General features: G+C 42.9%; 1 protein-coding gene across 1 annotated transcript; it reads left to right on the forward strand.

The window, feature by feature from the left end:
- Positions 1-284: 284 nt before the first annotated feature.
- NMS (neuromedin S) lies at positions 285-11,640 on the forward strand. The gene is made up of 10 exons (XM_025262440.3): positions 285-477; positions 2,905-2,960; positions 3,272-3,310; positions 5,273-5,296; positions 5,393-5,446; positions 7,397-7,471; positions 8,895-8,930; positions 9,526-9,567; positions 10,646-10,695; positions 11,553-11,640. The coding sequence occupies exons 1-9, from the start codon at positions 342-344 to the stop codon at positions 10,682-10,684; spliced, it is 501 nt and encodes a 166-aa protein (XP_025118225.1). The 5' UTR covers positions 285-341; the 3' UTR covers positions 10,685-10,695; positions 11,553-11,640.
- The last annotated feature ends 9,080 nt before the right edge of the window (positions 11,641-20,720 follow it).

Raw genomic sequence — 20,720 nt, forward strand, 5'->3', positions numbered from 1 at the left:
TATGCCCAGTGCTTTGATTTTTTTTAAAAAAGAAAAAAGCCTTTTTTTTTTTTGAGTCAGAAATGTTTCTCAAACCACTATAGAATAGCAATTATGACTCTCCACTTTTTATTTTTATTGCTAGTTTGAAAAGATGACTCCACAATGCCTACATACACCAGGAAGATATTATTCTACAAATAAGGGCCCAGCATGACATTTATGAGAAAGCCATTCCTCCTGCGCAAAGCTGATTTGTGCTCAGCCCATGCGTTCCAAGGCATTGCAAATAAAGGTACCTTCTCCACCCGGCTGGTCAGACACAGGGTGAAGGGTTGTCTGTGCCGGTGGAATTTCAGGAAATGCTCAGCTCCTGTCCCAGGAGAACACATCTGTGGCCAGCAAAAAGAATCTGGACTTTGAAGATGAAATATCTTGCCCAGTTCCCATCCATCTTGGCCATCTATTGCTTCTGCCTGCTACAAATTCCTTCCTCAGGTAAGGGGACCCCCTTCCAGGAGACCCCAGCTGGTCTGAGCTCTAAGGAAGACTGGGACAGACCTTGATCCTTCAAGGCACTTCTGGAAGGAGTCTAGCTTGATTTCCTCACCCACCCTCTAGAAATGGCTTCCATCAGAGAGGAGGGACAAAGCTAGATGTCACAGCCTTTTAGGAGGTTACTTTCCCATGTGGAACTGCCTTTAAACAGCTCTTGCCCTGGGGCTGGCCCCAGGATGTGCCACTGAAACTGTGAGGAATATGAATCAGGGGGCAACTCCAACATGTTAGTCATATGTAGTAATATGTGACCGTATATAGAACTTCAGGGTTCTATATGTGGTCTTAGAACTCTGAAGACATGAGAGCAGAGATGGTAATAATTCTGAGCTTACAGTCCCAAAGACTGAAGATTGAGGGACCGTTGGAGAGGGGCAGTGTAGAAGTGAACACAGGAAAAAGAAATCTTTTCATAGTCTTTCCTCTGGATTGGACAAGGATGTTGGGAGGGGTGGTGGTGGGGAAGTGGGGTGGGGGCAGTGTCCCAAGAAGCGCCTGTCTTCCAAGGCTTGGGCGCTGTCCGAGGTGCTGACGGGACACGGGCGGTTGCATCAACAACTGAGAATCAGTGCGTTTGTAGGGAACAAGGGTTAGGCATGGGGTTCGTAGTCAAAATTTGTTACCCATCTCCAGGTAACTCGCTATATGATACAGGAAGTAGTGGAAGCTCCTGTTGGAAACATAGTTATTTCAAAATTTTAGATTTTTCCATTAGAATTTTGGTTTAAGGAGTAGAATATCTGTGAAAATATATTTGACCAGAAAATACACTTCAAATAGCCTATTTGTTTTTCCGTGTTCTGCGGTGTAATCACAAAGCCTGGGAGTTGCAAGGAACCATGGAATTTATCTAGTTTAGCCCCTCAAAAGAGCAGGGATCACCTCTATGGTTTCCCTATTTGATTACTTTCAGTGACACTCAGCTCACTACCAGACCAAGTCAGCCAGTATCTGCCTCCCCTGGTTTCCAAAAGCATCTTATTAATATTACAATGTCTTATTACCTTTTATTTACCTGCTTACATATTTATACCCACCTCCCTCTTTTTATAATTTAATTTTCTGTTCCCTGAGGATGGGGTCCTTATGATCTTTATCATCATATTGTTAACACAGAAACTCTTAATAAATCCTTAGGGGATTGTTTTGAATTACTTTGCATTTTTGAATACCTCCAGTCATCAAAAACTTTTTTACATCAAGCTGCAATATGATCACATGTACTTTCTAACCATTAGCCTTAGTTCTGCCCTTTGGGGATATACAGAATAAGACTAATATTTCTTATGAGAGTTCTCAAAATAGTTGGAGGCAGTTAACACATGCTTCATAATTTTTCTCTTGGTGAAGGAAACCTACGCTCAGTTCCATCAGCTCACCACATATCCTATCATTTCAGGTAGGACTATTACCTTTCAAGGTTGGGACAGTGTTATTTGCATATAGTATTATTTTCTTGGCTCAAAGTGAGACGGCAGAGAGCAAAATATCACTGAATATTAAAAAACAATACTACTCTTGAGTCAGATATTCCCTGTTTCAGATTTTAAAAATCTGAATTGGGTGTCTCATATTTATCCCATTTAATTTCATCTTGTTAGTTTTGATCTATCCTGCAGCTGATTCTTTCAGTTGCAGTATTAACTATTTTTTCAAGTGTTGTGTTGTATGCAAATGAGATGAAGACTTCATTTAGGTCAGATAAAAATCGACAGGCAGAGGGTTCAGGTACATGCCAGTAGCAACTTTCCCCATAATCCTACCCCTGAAGTGTCTGATGAGGCAGAGAGACAAATGGCCATATTTCTTTAAAGTTCCAGGACCAACTCTATTGCACATACTTATTTTTTTTTAAACAATGGTTGCATTTTATTAATATAATTAGGAGAAAGATAAAAAACGAAATAGAAGTGTATTGTAGTGGTAAATACAAGGTTTTGAGGAGGTTGCTTTTTAAATTAATTTTTATTGGAGTATAGCTGATTTACAGTGTTGTGTTAGTTTCTGCTGTACAGCAAAGTGAATCAGCTGTATGTATACGTATATCTCCTCTTATTGACACCATTTCTTGATATCCTGTCCCTACGCATTCCATGTAAATACAAATTGAGCTATCACCTAGGTGTTTTTTCCTCTTCTTTCCTGACTTGCTAACTCTTGGTAAATATGAAAAACCATGCAATTTTAAGTTAATTTTGGCACAAGCCTGAGATTTGCTAGTGGTAGGTAGAAGTGTGTTTTCTTTGTCAGTCCTTTCAACAATGGCATATTAATAGAATCACTGTATGTTTTTCATGGTAAAGATTGAAAAGTTGATGCTACTACCTCTTTTTTCCTAATGGAGGTTTTTATGATTTCTCACAATAGGATTTCCTCAACCTTTAGCTGATGCTTCAGATGGCCTGGATATTGTGAAGTTTGAGGTACAGCATTGTTCAGTAATGTGAGATTTTTATTTAGTCTTAACCTTGAAAATATCATGTGGACAATGTTCACTTAAAACTATTTTCAGATCAAACTATTTTCAGATCAGATTCTTGGCTACAGCAGAAACTCACTGTTGTCATTTTCATGGCCTCATTTAAATTATCTTGGGAGTTGTGTTGAAATTCATGGCCGCTGTGGGAGAAGATAATGCAAGGTTCATAAAGGAAACAATTTTAGAATTTAATTTTAATTCTATTGATTAAGGAATTTGTACTTATCTTTGATTCATTTTCCTCATTTTTTTTAGCGGGTGGCATATTGGGCAAGTCTTTCTAGACAACCTAAGGTAAAAAAAATTGATGTACATAAGATAATTCTTACAATGTACCTGTTTATGCTGTAATCAATATCTGTAAATAAGCACTCCTTTGCAACCTACAGAATTCTGTGTGTATGCATTGTGCATATAAAAATATGGTTTTAGGAAATAACAAGTGAATCTCCTAAATAGAAATGACTATAAAATATTGGTAGTCCATCTGCATTCTTAGAATTATCATAGTCGCATATACACGTCATATACATAATCACATGCTGAGCTGTGCTTAGTTGCTCAGTCGTGTCCTACTTTGCGACCCCATGGACTGTAGCCCACCATGCTCCTCTGTCCATGGGATTCTCTAGGTAAGAACACTGGAGTGGGTTGCCATCCCCTCCTCCAGGGGATCATTCCAACCCAGGGATCAAACCCAGGTCTCCCACATTTCAGGCAGATTTTTTACCATCTGAGCCACCAGGGAAGCCGAAGAACACTGGAGTGGGTGGCCTATCCCTTCTCCCGGGGAATCTTCCCGACCCAGGAATTGAACCAGGGTCTCCTGCATTGCAGGTAGATTCTTCACCAGCTGAGCTACCTGGGAAGCCCACATAATCACATATATACATATAATTGCATACTATGCGGGGATACAGTACTGATCCAAATGGACAGAATTACTTGCTTTCATGGAACTTATATTCTATCTTGTAGACTGGGGAAATAGTCTACAAGATAGATAACTAAAATTTTAAAAAACATTTTTTTCTCTAAAAAGAAAAGAATAAAGCAAGGAAAGTGCATATGATTTTGAGGGTTGGCGTTCATCACCTAGAAAATCATCTTCAAATTTTTTATTTTGACTTGGAAAGTAATGGCATAAAGTTGATAAACATGGTAAAAAAATATTGTTTACCTGATATGTGTCCAGAACATGCACACACACACACACACACACACATATACACCACACATACACAACACACACACACTTCTTGAACAGATGCTCACAAAGAGACCAGGAGTTGTAAAAGTAGTAAATACTTTCGGCTGATTTAGAAATGGTGATGGTAAGGAAGTAGAGAGTTAATGTCCATTGAGCCTCTGCTGTTCATAGTTTAGGTTCATTTGTGTGTGTGTGTCCATATGCATGTGTGTGTCCATATGCATGTGTGTGTCCATATGCATGCATGTGCATGTACGTGCATAACACAGAGAGAAAGAGAGAACTAATTAAGTATTGGTTACTGAAGAAACGCTCCACAAAGTTTGTAGGAAGATCTACGCACAGCAACAAAATCAAAGTGTTTCTGACAGCTTTCATTTCTGTCTTGATTGAAGTTTGAGCTGATTCAACAATGTTTATAAATGAGATGAGATCAGTCAGTACTATAAATGAGATGAGACCAATAGTAACCAGATATTTGCAGTACATCTTGGAGTAGGATATGCTGCCAGTACAGCTTTTCCTGGGCTGTCATTCATGCAGACAGAACAAAGTGATGCTCTAACAAGGATTTACAAATTAAAAGCTGGGTTTTCTGAAAAAAACAAACAAAAACAGTGAAGATTCATGTAGAGAGATTTTAGCAGGGGAAATTGGTCTATATGAACCAACCCTCAAAACACTGAATTCTAGCATATGCCCAGGAGCAAATTAAAAGTTGCAACCATTATTTTATCCCACCTCTTAGTCAGATGGCCATCTGGGAATTGATTAGGGTATTGCTTCAACGAATTATAGAGTGTTTTCCCTGAAGATCGAGAGGGTAAAATAAGATTAAGTTTTAAGGTAATGTTATTGCTGGCAAATTTCCTTTTTGCAAGATTCCACATCAACTACAGCCTTATTAAGGTGGTAAAATGATTTCCTTTTAGACTGCCAATTTATTTTGTATTATTCAGGTAAGTCAAGAAGGTATCTGCTGTAATTTCTACTGGAAGCCTGCCCTAGTAAAATTCTATGTGACATCCTCACTATTCTCTTTTCAGGATAATCAAGACATATACAAAAGGGTGAGTACTACCAGCCCAGTAACGAAGTATGCAATTACTACACTTTCGGCAAGTGACACTTAGAATTAAAATCAATCTTTTTTCCCTCTTATTTAGTTTTTATTTCACTACTCCAGAACTCAGGAGCCGGTGCATCCAGTTAAAACAGGGGTCAGTATTTTATCATAATCATCTTTCTGTAAAAGTCACTTTCCTCTGCCTGCCTTTGTCCCTTCTCATTTAATATAGGCAGATAGGGACTTCCCTGATGGTCTTGTGGTTAAGACGTCGCCTATCAATGTAGGGGGTGCAGGTTCCGGTCAGGGAACTATGATCCCACGTGCCTCGGGGCCAAAAAACCCAAAGCACAAAACAGAAGCAATACTGTAACAAATTCAATAAAGACTTTAAAAAATGGTTCACATCAAAAAAATCTTTAATATATGCAGATAAATAGAAAAGCAGGGGACTTACACTCTTGGTGCTTTTTTCCGAGGACTACAAGGATCATTTCTCTCCCTCTGTGAGGAAGGGGCCAGGGAGGTCAACAGATCTGAAAAGCTAGAGAACACATTACAGAGAAGGAAAAATTAGTGAGAAATCACTTTTTATTATGCACTTAAACACAGGGACAAGAAGAGCCTGGTAAAGACTGAACTCTGTTTACATTGCTCATTATTACCTTTTGTTTTTAAATTTTGGAAAACTACTTTGTTAAGTGTAAAGTGCCATATTCCCAACAGTAATCCATGGATGTCTTCTGTCGCTGTCACAGAGTAATATGTGCTGTGGGAATTAAAAGCATCACCTCTAACTTTCTTATTATAAATTTGAATTATCCTCAGGGAGAGATTGTTGAATTTCTACAGGGTATGATTTGGAGAATACTGGGAAGATCATAGAATAGAATTTTTACTAGAATTTCAATCCAGTCACAGTGATTGAAATTATACTATTAGAAAGTTGCTTGTTTAATCAAGACTTTCCAAGTCTTCAGGAAGACCCTTAAAAACAAGCACACAAACAAACATACAAATACCAAGCAAAATGGTTTTTTCCTTAGAGGCAAAGACTCAAGAGTAGTATAGATTCAGTCATGGGGATCAGGTAAAGAGGGGAAATCATCAAGACAGGCCATGGGCGCCGCAAGTGGAACAACGTCAGCAATGGAAGGGGCTTCCCCGCAGCCCAGTGGTTAAGACTTTGCCTTCCAATGCAGGGGGTGCAAGTTCAATCCCTGATTGGGGAGCTAAGATCCTACATGCCTCACAGCCAAAAAACCAAAGCATAAGACAGGAGCAATATTGTAACAAATTCAATCAGGACTTTAAAAATGGTTCACATCAAAAAATCTTTAAGAAATAAAAATGGGAGGGAAAAGATAAATTCCATGCCTATGATGCAAGTTAACTTTTGTTGTTGTTGTTCAGTCACTAAGTCATGTCGGACTCTTCTCTTTTGCGACCCCATGGTCTGTAGGCTCCTCTGTCCATGGGACTTCCCAGGCAAGAGTACTGGAATGGGCTGCCATTTTCTTCTTCAGGGGATCTTCCCAACCCAGGGGTCAAACCCATGTCTCCTGCATTGACAGGTGGATTCTTTACCACTGTGCCACCAGGGAAACAAAAATTAAGTTTTCCTTTGAGCCAAAATACCTGGGGAGAATTCACAGGACTAGATAAGGTAGGGTGTGAATGTCTGAGTGTGTGCTGGGCAGTCACAGAAGAGACATTCAGGGAAATAAGATGCATTGGGTGGTGGTGATGAATGGCACCTTTTAGCCTTGTCCCTTAGAGGAGGGGAGCACACCTGGAGAGCAGAGAGCATCTTCACAGAGATGCTTCTGTGAGATGAAGTGTTCCACTCTATGACAGATGTTTGGGGTTAACACAGATACAAGTCTGATTTCTCCTAAGGGAATATTTTTAAGTGATGTGTTGGAATGAAATGTGTGAGCCAGGCAAGCGATTCTTTATTGATATCATAAAACTTCAGGCTTAGGCTTGGAATCAGATTTTACTCTGAAAATTAAACCCATTTGTAAGAGGGTGAGCAGACAGGATTGCGCATATCCCTGGGCTCCGTCCTGGCACCATCTGACCCTCACTGCCTCTTTGCCAGTTTCCTCCCGTGCACCCTCTAATGCGTCTGGCAGCCAAGCTTGCTGATCGAAGGATGAAGACATTTTGGCGGCGCGTATGTACTTTTTCCTTCCACCATACTGTTAATACTTCTAAAAGTTCACTTTGCTGTGGTGAATGCCTTTTGTCGCCTTGGGTGGTGCTCTCTGGCATTTCCTCCTTGTACAAGCTTCACACCGTGGCTGCAGGGCAGGGGTGGGGGAGGGGCTGTGGTCCAGCTTCCTGACCATCTTCTCCTCATCTGTGCTCTTCATCCTTTTCCATTTTAGTTTTTGTGCCATTTTTTTCACTTTCCCTGCCCCTTCTTATTCTTCCTCATGACATAGACACCTGCCCTGGTCATACACAGTGCTTCCCATTGTCCCACCTGCTCCTTTATTCTTATCTCAGAGATTTGTTTCTTTTGTTTTTTTAAAAATATTTTTAATTATTTATATTTGGCTGCTCTGGGTCTTAGGTGCAACATCAGAGCTTTGTTTCTTAAAAAAAAAAAAAAAAAACTCATACTAACACAATGTTGTAAATCAGCTATGTACTAATATTAAATAAAAATTAAATTTTAAAAATGAATCATTTTGATTAAAATTTTTTTAAGTTTAGCTATGACTGGTTTCAATAATGGGCTTCCCAGGTGGCATTAGTGGTAAAGAAGCCACCTGCCAATGCAGAAGATGCAAGAGACATGGGTTTGATCCCTGGGTCGGGAAGATCCCCTGGAGAAGGGAATGGCAACCCACTCCAGTATTTTTCCCTGGAGAATCCCATGGACAGAGGAACCTGGTGGACTATAGTCCATAGGGTTGCAAAGAGTCAGACATGACTGAAGCGACTTAGCATTGCATTGCAGTTTCAGTAATAGCTGAACCTGTTGAAAAGGTCCATCAAGGTTTTGTTGCATGAGACCAAAGCAAAGAAACACAATTTTTGGACAATGTGAGCCCAAGTAAGATGACCAACTCATTGCAGTTGGCCCAGGACATGCCTAGGTTTAGCTCTGAAAATGCCAAGACCCCAGAAAACTGCTCGCTTCCTGAGAAGCCAGTTGGTCACCCCGAGCACAGGCCATCACAGCCTATCTGCTCAGATGCTGACAGCGGGCTCCAGCTTGAGTCACCCTCCACTACGGGCCACATTTACTGGCAAAGATGAGCTGAAAAACTGAAATAGTTTATCCTTGAAAAATATGCCTAAGCCAGGAGTCAATTTCAAGTGGTGCTGTTGGGAAGAACAAGCACGTTTAACATTGTCCTAGACCTTGGCCTAGACCTAGGCAACTCAATCAAGAAAACATCCTCACCTTCCAGAATATGAAATTGTAATTGTCTCCAAGGCTAGCTGTCTCCTTGAATGACTTTTTTGCATCTGACTTCTGGTTATCTTAGAATGGAACCAGGGAGGGGCCAGGTCACAGCACCACGGCAAGCGGGAGCAGGGGATGAGTTTCCTATTAAATGAACCCGGTCCTCATTCTTTTACAGGATTCCAGGGCCACTGCAGCAGATTTTACCAAAAAGGTAGGTAAACCTTATGGTGAATGCCATCCCCAAAAAGAAAGATCTGCATCTCCTAGAGATGGGGGAATGCTTGCAGGCTCTTTGGATCACTTCTGCAAAGAACTGGCCTCACACTACACTCTGGAATTCTCTGAGGCTGAGCATCTAATTTGGGGTTTCCCTGGGCTTGTCCTGGAGCAGAAAGGAACCAAGGAGCCATGCCCCTGGATGGTACTATTTCATGTCAGTTCTTACAGATGAGTAACATGGGGCCATCTGCTCCTGGAGATTTGTGTTCTGGCTCAGGGGCCCACAGGCCAGTTGTGCAAATCTGGGGAGGGATCCTGCAGGTAGCATGAACCCCATGTATCAATACCTGTGCTGCTTCTAGTTGACCATGAACCATAAGAACCTGGGACCTTGTTAAAATTCAAATGGCTGGGCCCCAACCCCGGAGAATCAGTGGGCACCTGAGGTTTTGCATTTCTAACAAGCTCCCGGATGTCGTTGATGTTTTGTGTCTGGGGACCACACTTTGGAAACTACTGCCATAGACATCTTTGAAAGACCTTTGGCACAGCCTGATCGGGTAACAGTTTGTGTTTTTATATTGCAGGATTACACTGCCACCTTGGGAAGACCGTTTTTCCTTTTCAGGGTAAAGCATGTTTCTTCTTTTCTTTTTTTCACCCTGATTCTGTTCTACCTCCCCCATTATGGAGTTATTACTGAATGAGCCTGGCCAGGGCCCCCTGGGGAACTGTTGAGTCACTGAGGGAACTTTCTCACCCTTAGGGCGTGAGTCATCACTTGGAAAGGCAAAGGTCCAGCGGGACACAGGCTGAGCACAGGAGGGCTCCGGGAGGAGCTCAGGGGTGGGAGGCAGGAGCTACGTTGATGGACAGATGCGGGGACCAACCATAGCTGGAGTCCATTTTCCCTAGCATGAAGGTCCAGAAAACTTGGCCCTCTCCCGGGAATAGGAGTCTACTGGTCTTTCTCCCAATGGGACTTGAAGCCTCTTGCAAAAGTCACATATGGTCTTTTAGTTCTTGGTGTACCACTCACTAGCTGTTTCACCCCTTAGATCTTCAGTGTTTGCATCAGAAAAACGTGTGAGTCAGATTAAGCGTATGTTCCTCCATCTTCATTCTGTGGTCACTGGTGCTAAGAGATGCTCTGCAAAGATCAAATACGGTCAAAACCACTGCACCTGACACCCCAGAGTTTACAGAGCACACTTCCATGTCCTCAGGAAACAAGCTCTTTAATGTGGCTCAATCATACATTTCCAAACTTACTTAACCACAGAAATTCTTCCCACCTCCACGACACCCCAAGTACACCTTTTAAACCTGCATGCCCTGTTGGTGGTTGTTCTCTGGAAAGTGCTTGCAGAAACAGTTGGTCTGGGTCTCCATGGTGTCTTTAGGGTGAGAAACCTCGTGATGAATGGTTTGGGGATGGTCCTGCCGTATAAACAGAGGCTGAGGGATGGAGTGGTGGGGTGGGGGACAGTGTCAGGGATGTAGGAGCAGCAGGGGTCCCAGGGCACTGTCCAGAGGACCCACAGACCCACTTCCAAGCTGAGCACCCAAGGAAGCTGCTAACATCCCAGTTAGGAGAACAGAAACTTAGGGTAGTAGAGAAAGAGTCTGGAATCAAGAATCAGATTCCAGGCAGTTTGGTCTCAGCACTATAAGTGGCTCCTTTTTGTTTGTTTGTTTGTTTTCCAGCCAAGGAATGGAAGAAACCTTGACTTTGACACCTGGTAGGATTGTCCAAGGTCAGCCTCTCTGCAACTCTTCTCCAAATAAATGTTTTATGTCAGACATGGGGAAGTGAGAGGCAGCCAGAGGGGTGATAGTTCCAAAAAGTGGGGACCATGTGGAACCCCTAAGGACCTCTGCTCCCTCCCTTTCATGCTCTCAGCATCACAGAGACCCCACTGCAGCCTGGCATTGTCCCAAATAAGGCAGTCTTTGCAGGTGCGCTGTCTCCAGCAGCCGCTGTGAGGAGGCAGAAGCTTTTGTGACTTCTCACTGGGCCCTTGTGATGAGGCAAATCCACCTATCTGGGATGCTTGGTGGGGAGGAGTTTTCTATTGTGGGAGCATTTCCGACTACAGCCAGGCCAGACTATTCCCTCCATTCAGTTATGCTCAGAGACCCCGAGGTGAAATCTCAGGGGATTTCTAGGCTTCTGGCCTGTGATGGTGTTGGGGGAGTCTGCAAGAAGGCAACGCTGGACCTTCTCTGTCTCTTACAATGATGTGGTTCCAGGAGCACGAGGCTGCTGTCCTTCAGGGGCGCCCCAGCCTCCCACCTGGAGCACAACCTGGATCAGCCAGCAGTGACGGAGGCCCTGGCAGACCAGAGTGTCTGAGAGCTCTGTCCAGATGCTGGGGAGCATGCTACCCCGGCTGTACAGGGGGAGCTGGTCCCTGAGGCCATCCCCCTCACGCTGACCTAATGGCCTGATCAGTTACAGCAATAACACATCTCCTGAGTCCTGATTATGGGCCTTTACGCCATGTCAAGTGAGGCATTTTTAAATATGTTGTGTAACAACATGCCCCTCTGCTTCGTCTCCATTCTGATAATGATTCCATCTGACCTGTACATTTTTACTTTTTCTTTTCAGAATTCAATGGCAAAGGGAGTCTGGATCAGGCAATCGAGCAATTGTTTTGAACAAACGTCAAAGTTCTTTCTGTGAACGCTATTTAAAGAGGATTCTCTTGCTCTCTCTATTCACTAGAATATTCAATTATGTAAAAAATAAAGTAGCATTGACATGACATTTTCATTTCTTATTGGAAAGTGTTGGGGGAGGGATTGGATATATTTTTTAAGTGTATGTGTGTTAGTTGCTCAGTTGTGTCCAACTCTTTGTGACCCCATGAACTGTAGCCAACCAGGCTCCTCTGCCCATGGGATTTTCCAGGCAAGAATGCTGGAGTGGGTTGCCATTACCTTCTCCAGGGGAATTCTTCCCCACCAAGGAATCGAACTTGGGTCTCCTGCATTGCAGGCAGATTCTTTACTGTCTGAGCCACTGGGGAAGCTTTAAGATACATATGTTTAAAATGTGCTGGATTTGGTATTGTTTTAGCATGTCTTGACGACCTTGTTATTATTGAGAGTTGAGAGCACAGGCTTGGGAGTGTCTGGCTGGCTTCAGATCCTGACTCCACCTTTTAGTTGGAGGACTGTGGGTTGGTCACTTTCATGATAAAATGGGGCTGGTAATAACAGCATCTTCACATCATTTTTGTGATGACTGAGTAGATAGTCCATATAAAGGGCTTAGAGCGGTGGTACCCAGTGAGCACTCAGGGGGTGTTGGCTCTAGTTACACTTTGGAGATGAGTTTTTTAATACAAATGGTACCAAAAGGATTTTCCCTAATGACAGCTGCTCCTACATTGCTGACCAGGAGCTCAAAGTTACAGCATCAAGTTAACACATACTAACTCCAATATGTGGAGAAGGCAATGGCACCCCACTCCAGTACTCTTGGCTGGAAAATCCCATGGATGGAGGAGCCTGGTGGGCTGCAGTCCATGGGGTCGCTAGGAGTCGGACACGACTGAGCGACTTCACTTTGACTTTTCACTTTCATGCATTGGAGGAGGAAATGGCAACCCACTCCAGTGTTCTTGCCTGGAGAATCCCAGGGCTAGAGGAGCCTGGTGGGCTGCCGTCTATGGGGTCGCACAGAGTCGGACATTACTGAAGAGACTTAGCAGCAGCAGCAGCAACTCCAATATGATCCAATAATCCCACTTCTGGGCATTTGTTCTTGTTCAGTCACTCAGTCGTGTCCAACTCTTTGTGATCCTATGGCATATATCCAGACAAAACTATAATCTGAAAAGATACTTGTACCTCTACGCTCATGGCAGCCCTATTTACAATAGCCAAGACATGGAGACAATCTAAATATCCACTGACAGATGAATGGATTAAGAGGATGTTGTGTACATACACAAAGGAATATTACTCAGCCATAAAAATAATGAAATAATGCCATTTGCAGCAACACAGATAGACCTAGAAATTATTATACTAAGCAAAATAAGTCAGAAAGAGAAAGATAAGAATCATATGCTATCACTTCAGTGTGAAATCTAAAATATGACACAAATGAACTTATCTATGAAACAGAAACAGACTCATGACATAGAGAACAGATTTGTGGTTGCCAAGGGGTGGGAGAGGAATAGACTGGGAGTTTGGGGTTAGCAAATGCAAACTATTCCATATAGAATGAATAAATCACAAGGACCTACTGTATAGCACAGAGAATTATATTTGATATCCTATAATAAACCATAATGGAAAAGAATATGAAAAGGAGTATAAATGTGTATAACTGAATCACTCTGCTATACAGCAGAAATTAATACCACAATTATATGTCAATAAAATGAAAAAACAAACCAAAAAACTCATAAAATCCCACATACCAACTCTAGACTCTTCAAGAAGCAGTGAGTATCTGGCCTTTACCTCCTCAGGTGCCTCCTCTATAAATGACATTTGAGGGGCCCCAATGATACATGTCATGAACATAAACTGCACTCAGCCTTCTTTCTTTGAAGTCTCTCAAGCTTCTCATCATATTTAAGGGTCCTCCTTTTAAAATGCCATTTTGCCATCACACTTCTAGGGTTCAGTTTTTAGTTTTTTTATTTTATAATAAAGGTTATTTTCACTTTCATAAGCTTTTGCAATAAGTCTCAATCCTATTTTCTCCTAAAGAATATTTTAAGACCTATCTGTAGACCCTACCATGCAGGATGAGTTGAGCAAGTCTACTTCCACGAGATGCTGAGCTGTGTCACTAAATGGTAGAGTCAGAATTCAAACCCAGGTTGAAACGACTCCAATACCTACTGCTCTTTACCATAACAGGCCACTTCCCAGAGACATGGAATTAGCCATTGGGCAGGGTCAAGACAGATGATTTTCCTCACTTGATATTTTAAAGCCATTGTGTCCTCACAGTAAGAGTTACACAACCACACACGGTATTGTTTACATCGGGCCTTTTGTTTGAAACTTTGGACCTTTAAGAGAATATGGTTAAAGTAGAAAGAAAGAAAACAACTTTCAACTCAATGATAAAAGATGAAAGACCAACAGTGAATGAACTAAATAAGTTCAGTTCAGTTCAGTTCAGTCACTCAGTTGTGTCCGACTCCTGTGACCCCATGAACCGCAGCACACCAGGCCTACCTGTCCATCACCAACTCCCGGAGTGCATCCAAACCCATGTCCACTAAGTTGGTGATGCCATCCAACCATCTCATCCTCTGTCGTCCCATTCTCCTCTTGCCCTCAATCTTTCCCAGCATCAGGGTCTTTTCAAATGAGTCAGCTCTTCCCATCAGGTGGCCAAAGTATTGGAGTTTCAGCTTCAACATCAGTTCTTCCAATGAACAAAGGACTAATCTCACTTAGGATGGACTGGTTGGATCTCCTTGCAGTCCAAGGGACTCTCAAGAGTCTTCTCCAACACCACAGTTCAAAAGCATCAATTCTGTGATCAGCTTTCTTCACAGTCCAACTCTCACATTTACGCATGACTACTGGAAACACCATAGCCTTGACTAGATGGACTTTGTTGGCAAAGTAATGTCTCTGCTTTTGAACTTTTCTTTCAAGGAGTAAGCGTCTTTTAATTTCATGGCTGCAGTCACTATCTGCAGTGATTTTGGAGCCCCCAAAAATAAAGTCTGACACTGTTTTCACTGCTTCCCCATCTATGTGCCATGAAGTGATGGGACTGGATGCCATGATCTTAGTTTTCTGAACGCTGAGTTTTAAGCCAACTTTTTCACTCTTCTCCTTCACTTTCATCAAGAGGCTTTTTAGTTCCTCTTCACTTTCTGCCATAAGGGTGGTGTCATCTGTGTATCTGAGGTTATCGATATTTCTCCTGGCAATCTTGATTCCAGCTTGTGCTTCATCCAGCCCAGCGGTTCTCATGATGTACTCTGCATAGAAGTTAAATAAGCAGGGTGACAATATACAGCCTTGACATACTCCTTTTCCTATTTGGAACCAGTCATTGTTCCATGTCCAGTTCTAGCTGTTGCTTCCTGACTTGCATACAGGTTTCTCAAGAGGTAGGTCAGGTGGTCTGGTAGTCCCATCTCTCTCAGAATTTTCCACAGTTTATTGTGATCCACACAGTCAAAGGCTTTGGCATAGTCAATAAAGCAGAAATAGATGTTTTTCTGGAACTCTCTTGCTTTTTCAATGATCCAACGGATGTTGCCAATTTGATCTCTGGTTCCTCTGCCTTTTCTAAATCCAGATTGAACATCTGGAAGTTCATGGTTCATGCATTGAAGCCTGGCTTGGAGAATTTTAAGCTTCACTTTAACTAGCGTGTGAGATGAGTGCAATTTTGCGGTAGTTTGAGCATTCTTTGGCATTGCCTTTCTTTGGGATTGGAATAAAACCTGATCTTTTCCAGTCCTTTGGCCACTGCTGAGTTTTCCAAATTTGCTGGCATAGTGAGTGCAGCACTTTCACAGCATCATCTTTTAGGATTTGAAATAGCTCAACTGGAATTCCATCACCTCCACTAGTTTTGTTTGTAGTGATGCTTCCTAAGGCCCACTTGACTTCACAGTCCAGGATATCTGGCTCTAGGTGAGTGATCACACCATCGTGATTATCTGGGTTGTGAAGATCTTTTTTGTACAGTTCTTCTGTGTATTCTTGCCACCTCTTCTTAATATCTACTGCTTCTGTTAGGTCCATACCATTTCTGTCCTTTATCGAGCCCATCTTTGCATGAAAAGTTCCTTTGGTATCTCTGATTTTCTTGAGATCTCTAGTCTTTCCCATTCTATTGTTTTCCTCTATTTCTTTGCATTGATTGCTGAGGAAGGCTTTCTTATCTCTCCTTGCTATTCTTTGGAACTCTGCATTCAAATGGGTATATCTTTCCTTTTCTCCTTTGCTTTTCTCTTCTCTTCTTTTCACAGCTATTTGTAAGGCTTCCTCAGACAGCCATTTTGCTTTTTTTCCATTTCTTTTTCTAAACTGGACAACTAAGTAATTTTCAGGTGTAATAAGAAGAGTGTCCAAACTGCCTTAAAAATGTCCTGAGTAGGACTTGCCCAGTGACACAATGGATAAGAATCTGCATGCCAATGCGGAGGACATGGGTTTGATCCCTGGGGCAGCTAAGCCTGTGTGCCACAGCTACTGAAGCCCGCACACTCTAGAGCCTGTGCTCCACAAGAGAAGCCACCGCAGTGAGAGCCCCTGCACCACAAGGAAGAATAGCCTTCCCTCCCTGCAACCAGTGAAAGCCTGCACAAAGCAACGAAGACCCAGCACAGCCATCCTGAGTAGGATTTATTTCTGAAATTTAAAAACCATACTTTAAGGGCTTCCCAGGCAGTGCTAGTGGTAAAGAACCCGCCTGCCAAGGTAGGAGTCATAAGAGATGCAGGTTTGATCCCTGGGTCTGGACGACCCCTGGGAGAGGCCATGGCAACCCACTCCCGTATTCTTTATGGGAAAATCTCATGGACAAAGGAGCCTGGTGGGCTATAGTTCACAAAGTCGCAAAGAGTTGGACATGGCTGAAGAACACATGCTTTAATACATATTTGAAGGGATTAAAATCATCAGGTCATAATGCAATATCAAGACATGACCTAGTTAATAAGACATTTCCCCCTAGACCTTATTCAGGCCTTCCATACACTGATGGCTTCGTTTATGATCAGATCACGTCTTCTATCCAGAGTCCCTCCATCTAGAATATCTTGTCATCATTATGTTTTCCTCTAGTGCTGGGACAGTCAATGTCTGTGAATGTTTGTTAAAAGACTGATACATCTTTATTAAAGTTAGACTGAAATGAAAAAATAGGAAATGAAATGCGGGTGTAAGGTTGAGTTGCACATGAAGTTGCAAACCTGCAAACCCTGCCACCTCAGCCCTTGACTCAGGCGAGGATGGTGTTCCTGGTGCGAGCACAAGGTGAATCAAGAGTTCACCTCTGGGACTTCCCTGGTGGTCCAGTGGCTAAGACTCCCCATTCCCCATGCAGGGGGCCTGGGTTCAATCCCTGGTCAGGGAACTAGATCCCACACGCTGCAACTAAGACCTGCTGCAGCCAAATAAGTCAATTAAAAAAAAAAAAAAGAGTTCGCCATGGCCAGGGCCATAGCTGATTTGAGACCAAAAAGCGATATGGATTAATTAGGAGAGGCTAAGCAGGGACCCTCCCCCACCTCTCCCAGGAGATAGGAGATTCAGATGCTTTTCCAATTCAACATGTTTAGACTCTCTGGCTTTCTTAATTTTTATAAAGTTATTCATCTTGTGTGTCTCAATACCTGAAAGAAACATTTTCCTGGCCCAAATAAACCACATCCAAAGATGCTGGAAAAATTCCACTTTGGGAAAGGGTTATTTTTTTGCTCAATTCTCTTATCTCTTTGCTGACTCTTGGTATTTCAGTTTAATATTAAAACCATCAATTTGTCTCAAGAGTTTAAGCCATGATCAATAGAAACCATGAAGGAGAGGCGGTAGGAGTTATTTTATTTATACCCTTAGTCTTTGTCTTCCAGACATCGGTGAAACAGAACTTGGAGGGTGACTGGGATAAAGCAGAGCCCAGGGGAAGAAGCTTCCCTTCACAACAGCTGCAGAGATGCTAGGGTGCAGGACAGCCAGCTGGTAGACCATATGTCCACACACTTGGAGGAGGCATGGTCCAGGGAGGAGCTATCATTTGTCACCCTCCCAGGGAAAACTCACCTTGACCTGAAACAGGCGAAGAAGAGTGAGGGGTGTCTGTGGGGAAGAAAGCACACACTGCCAGCTGCCTTGGCGTCCACTGATGAAGCAACAGGTGCTTACTGCCCTGAAGCCTGCCAGTCTAGCTGCCTTCCACTGCCTCCCTCTCCTCCAGCGCACCCCTCTCTGGACTCTCTGAATCGGGCTAATACCCCTCTTTAGCCATCATCTCTTCCCTGGATGCTGTACCTCTCTTCCTTTCTCTTCGCTGATGACCTGGGAAGTGGTGGGAGCGGAGGGTGGGAGGCTGCTCAGTGTCCAGAGCACCAGGGATTCTGGGACACCTTGGATAAGGGGTTGTCTTCACAACCTTGATAGTCCAGGTCAATCGTCCTCCGTCCTCCCCAGAGAGGCCACACATCTTGGCAGCTCATTTCTTCTGGTTAAGACATCTCATCCCTTCTTCGTCCTGTTAGCCACATCTACACTACACCCCCCCAGCTTCTTTTGAGGGATGTGGCAATTAGTCCAGGGTCCTTCTCTCTGCCTTGTCTCCTGTCCTCCTGCCTCAAAGCCCCTGTGAATATCTGTGTGACATGCTGGGCCTAGAGTTCTTGACCTCCTCATCCACAGAGCTCTTTCTCTCTTCTCCTTGGCTGCCCCCTGGGTCCCTCTCCATGTCAGCATAAGCTTCCTGAAGGCAGGAGCCATGCCTCATTCATTTTTAAGTTCTGAGGCCTAACACAGCCCTTAGCTTAAAGTAGACTCTCCAAAAACGTTTGTGCAAATGAATGGACAAGTGATCATGTAAAGGATAAGTACCAGGTCCACATTGGGCATCATTTCATTCTCTTTATGACTGAGTAGTATAGTCCATTGTGTATATGTGACATGTCTTCTTTATCCATATCTTTGTCAATGAAGGTTTAGGTTGCTTCAGTGTTCTGGCTATCATAAACAGTTCTGCTATGAACACTGGGGTGTATGTATCTTTACAAATTAGTGTTTTTGTCTTTTTAAGATATATGTCCAGGAATGGGATTGCAGGATCATATGTCAACTCTATTTTTTAATTTGTTAAGGAAGTGCCATACTATTTCCATAGCGGCTTCACCAATTCACATCCCTATATTTATTCTCTGTACTATCTCCACAACTCTACTATTCATCTACAACTGTTCTGAAATAAAAAAAAGTTATTTTTAAGTATACACACACATATACCCCTTCACTAAAAGAAAAGAAAAAAATACTCTCAGACGGAAATTCAGAATGTGGGAAGAGCCGCCTCTGGTAAGGAGACACATAAAGAGGATTCAAGGAGATACATTTAGTGCCAGAATTAAGAATTTTATCAAGCTCACTTTTTCTTTTACAAAGGAAAAGGAAGAAAAACACAACCTCTCCAACTATAGAGACTCTTCAAGTACCTGAAGCAGGAGACATTCAACTGGACTCATTAAAGAGAAGTGGATGAGTTAAAAACTAGGTAACTATTACATTATCAAACTCTACATTTCATAATAAAAAGATCTTAAGTAATATTAATTAGTGTAAATAAAAGTTCCACCATTTAAATTTTTATGGTAAAGTTAGAATTTCAGTATACCAAGGGGAAGAGAAAAGGAGTCCAGGGGTGTAAGCTAAATATCCCTTGGAAGGGCATTCCTGGTTACTTTACGCTCAAGCATCAGGAAAAGAATGAACACAGCTTGGGCTTATTAAGTAGATTTAGAACCATAACGAAGTCCCTGGTGGCTCTGATGGTAAAGCATCTGCCTGCAGTGTAGGGGACCCAGGTAGGATCCCTGGGTTGGGAAGAAACATAATAGGGCTTCCTTGGTGGCTCAGATGGTAAAGAATCCGCCTGTGATGCAGGAGACACGGGTTCGATCCCTGGTTCAGGAAGATCCCCTTAGAATAATAAATGGCAACCCACTCCAATATTCTTGCCTGGGAAATCTCATGGACAGAGGAACCTGGTGGGCTACAGCCCACAGGATCACAAAGAGTTGGACATGACTGAGGTATTAACATTTTCACCTTTTTCTTTTTCATAGCCTATTAATAATGTTGTGATAGCTTTAGGTGGACAGTAAAGGGACTCATCCATCCACATACATGTATCTATTCTCCTCCAAAGTCCCCTCCATCCAGGCTGCCACATAACACTGAGCAAAAAGTTCTATATGCTGTATAGTAGGTCCTCTTTGGTTTTCACTGGTGGCTCAGATGGTAAAGCGTCCACTTACAATGTGGGAGACCTGGGTTCGATCCCTGGGTCAGGAATATCCCCTGGAGAAGGAAATGGCAACCCACTCCAGTATTCTTGCCTGGAAAATCCCATGGACAGAGGAGCCTGGTGGGCTACAGTCCACAGGATCACAAAGATTTGGACACGACTGAGCAACTTCACTTTCACTTTCACTTTCACTTTGTTGGTTATCCAAATACCGTCTTCTTATAAGGATGCTTGTCATATAGGATTGGGCTTCCCAGGTAGCACAATGATAAAGAATCTACCTGCCAATGATAAACAAACCAGGAGACATGGGTTTGATCCCTGAGTCAGGAAGATCCCCTGGAAGAGGAAATGGAAACCCACTCCAGTATTCTTGCCTGGAGAATCCCATGGACAGAGAGCCTGGCGGGCTACAGTCCATGAGGTTGAAAAGAGTTGGACACAACTGAGCACACACGCACACATATACATGTGCATGTGTGCTCTTAATTACATCCTCAAGAACTGTCACGTTCTGAGGTACTGGGGATTATGACTCAACATATGAATATGGCGGGGGATACAGTGCAGCCCATAATCCCTTTCTGCACCCAGTGCAGGAGTGAGGAGGTACACTGGGAAGCGAGGCAGGGAGCCCACTGCCAGGCTATCACCCTTCCTCCCTAATAGTACCTCACCCCTTCCATGTTGGGTTTGGCAATGACAGTGGAGGATAGAGGGGAAATAATTTTTTTGGTGTCTGCTGCTTTTCTTGCCACAATGGCCTGGTCTAGGTCTCTTCAGGAAAGC

This window comes from Bubalus bubalis, chromosome 12, assembly GCF_019923935.1.
Source record: "Bubalus bubalis isolate 160015118507 breed Murrah chromosome 12, NDDB_SH_1, whole genome shotgun sequence".
Taxonomy (NCBI): domain Eukaryota; kingdom Metazoa; phylum Chordata; class Mammalia; order Artiodactyla; family Bovidae; genus Bubalus; species Bubalus bubalis.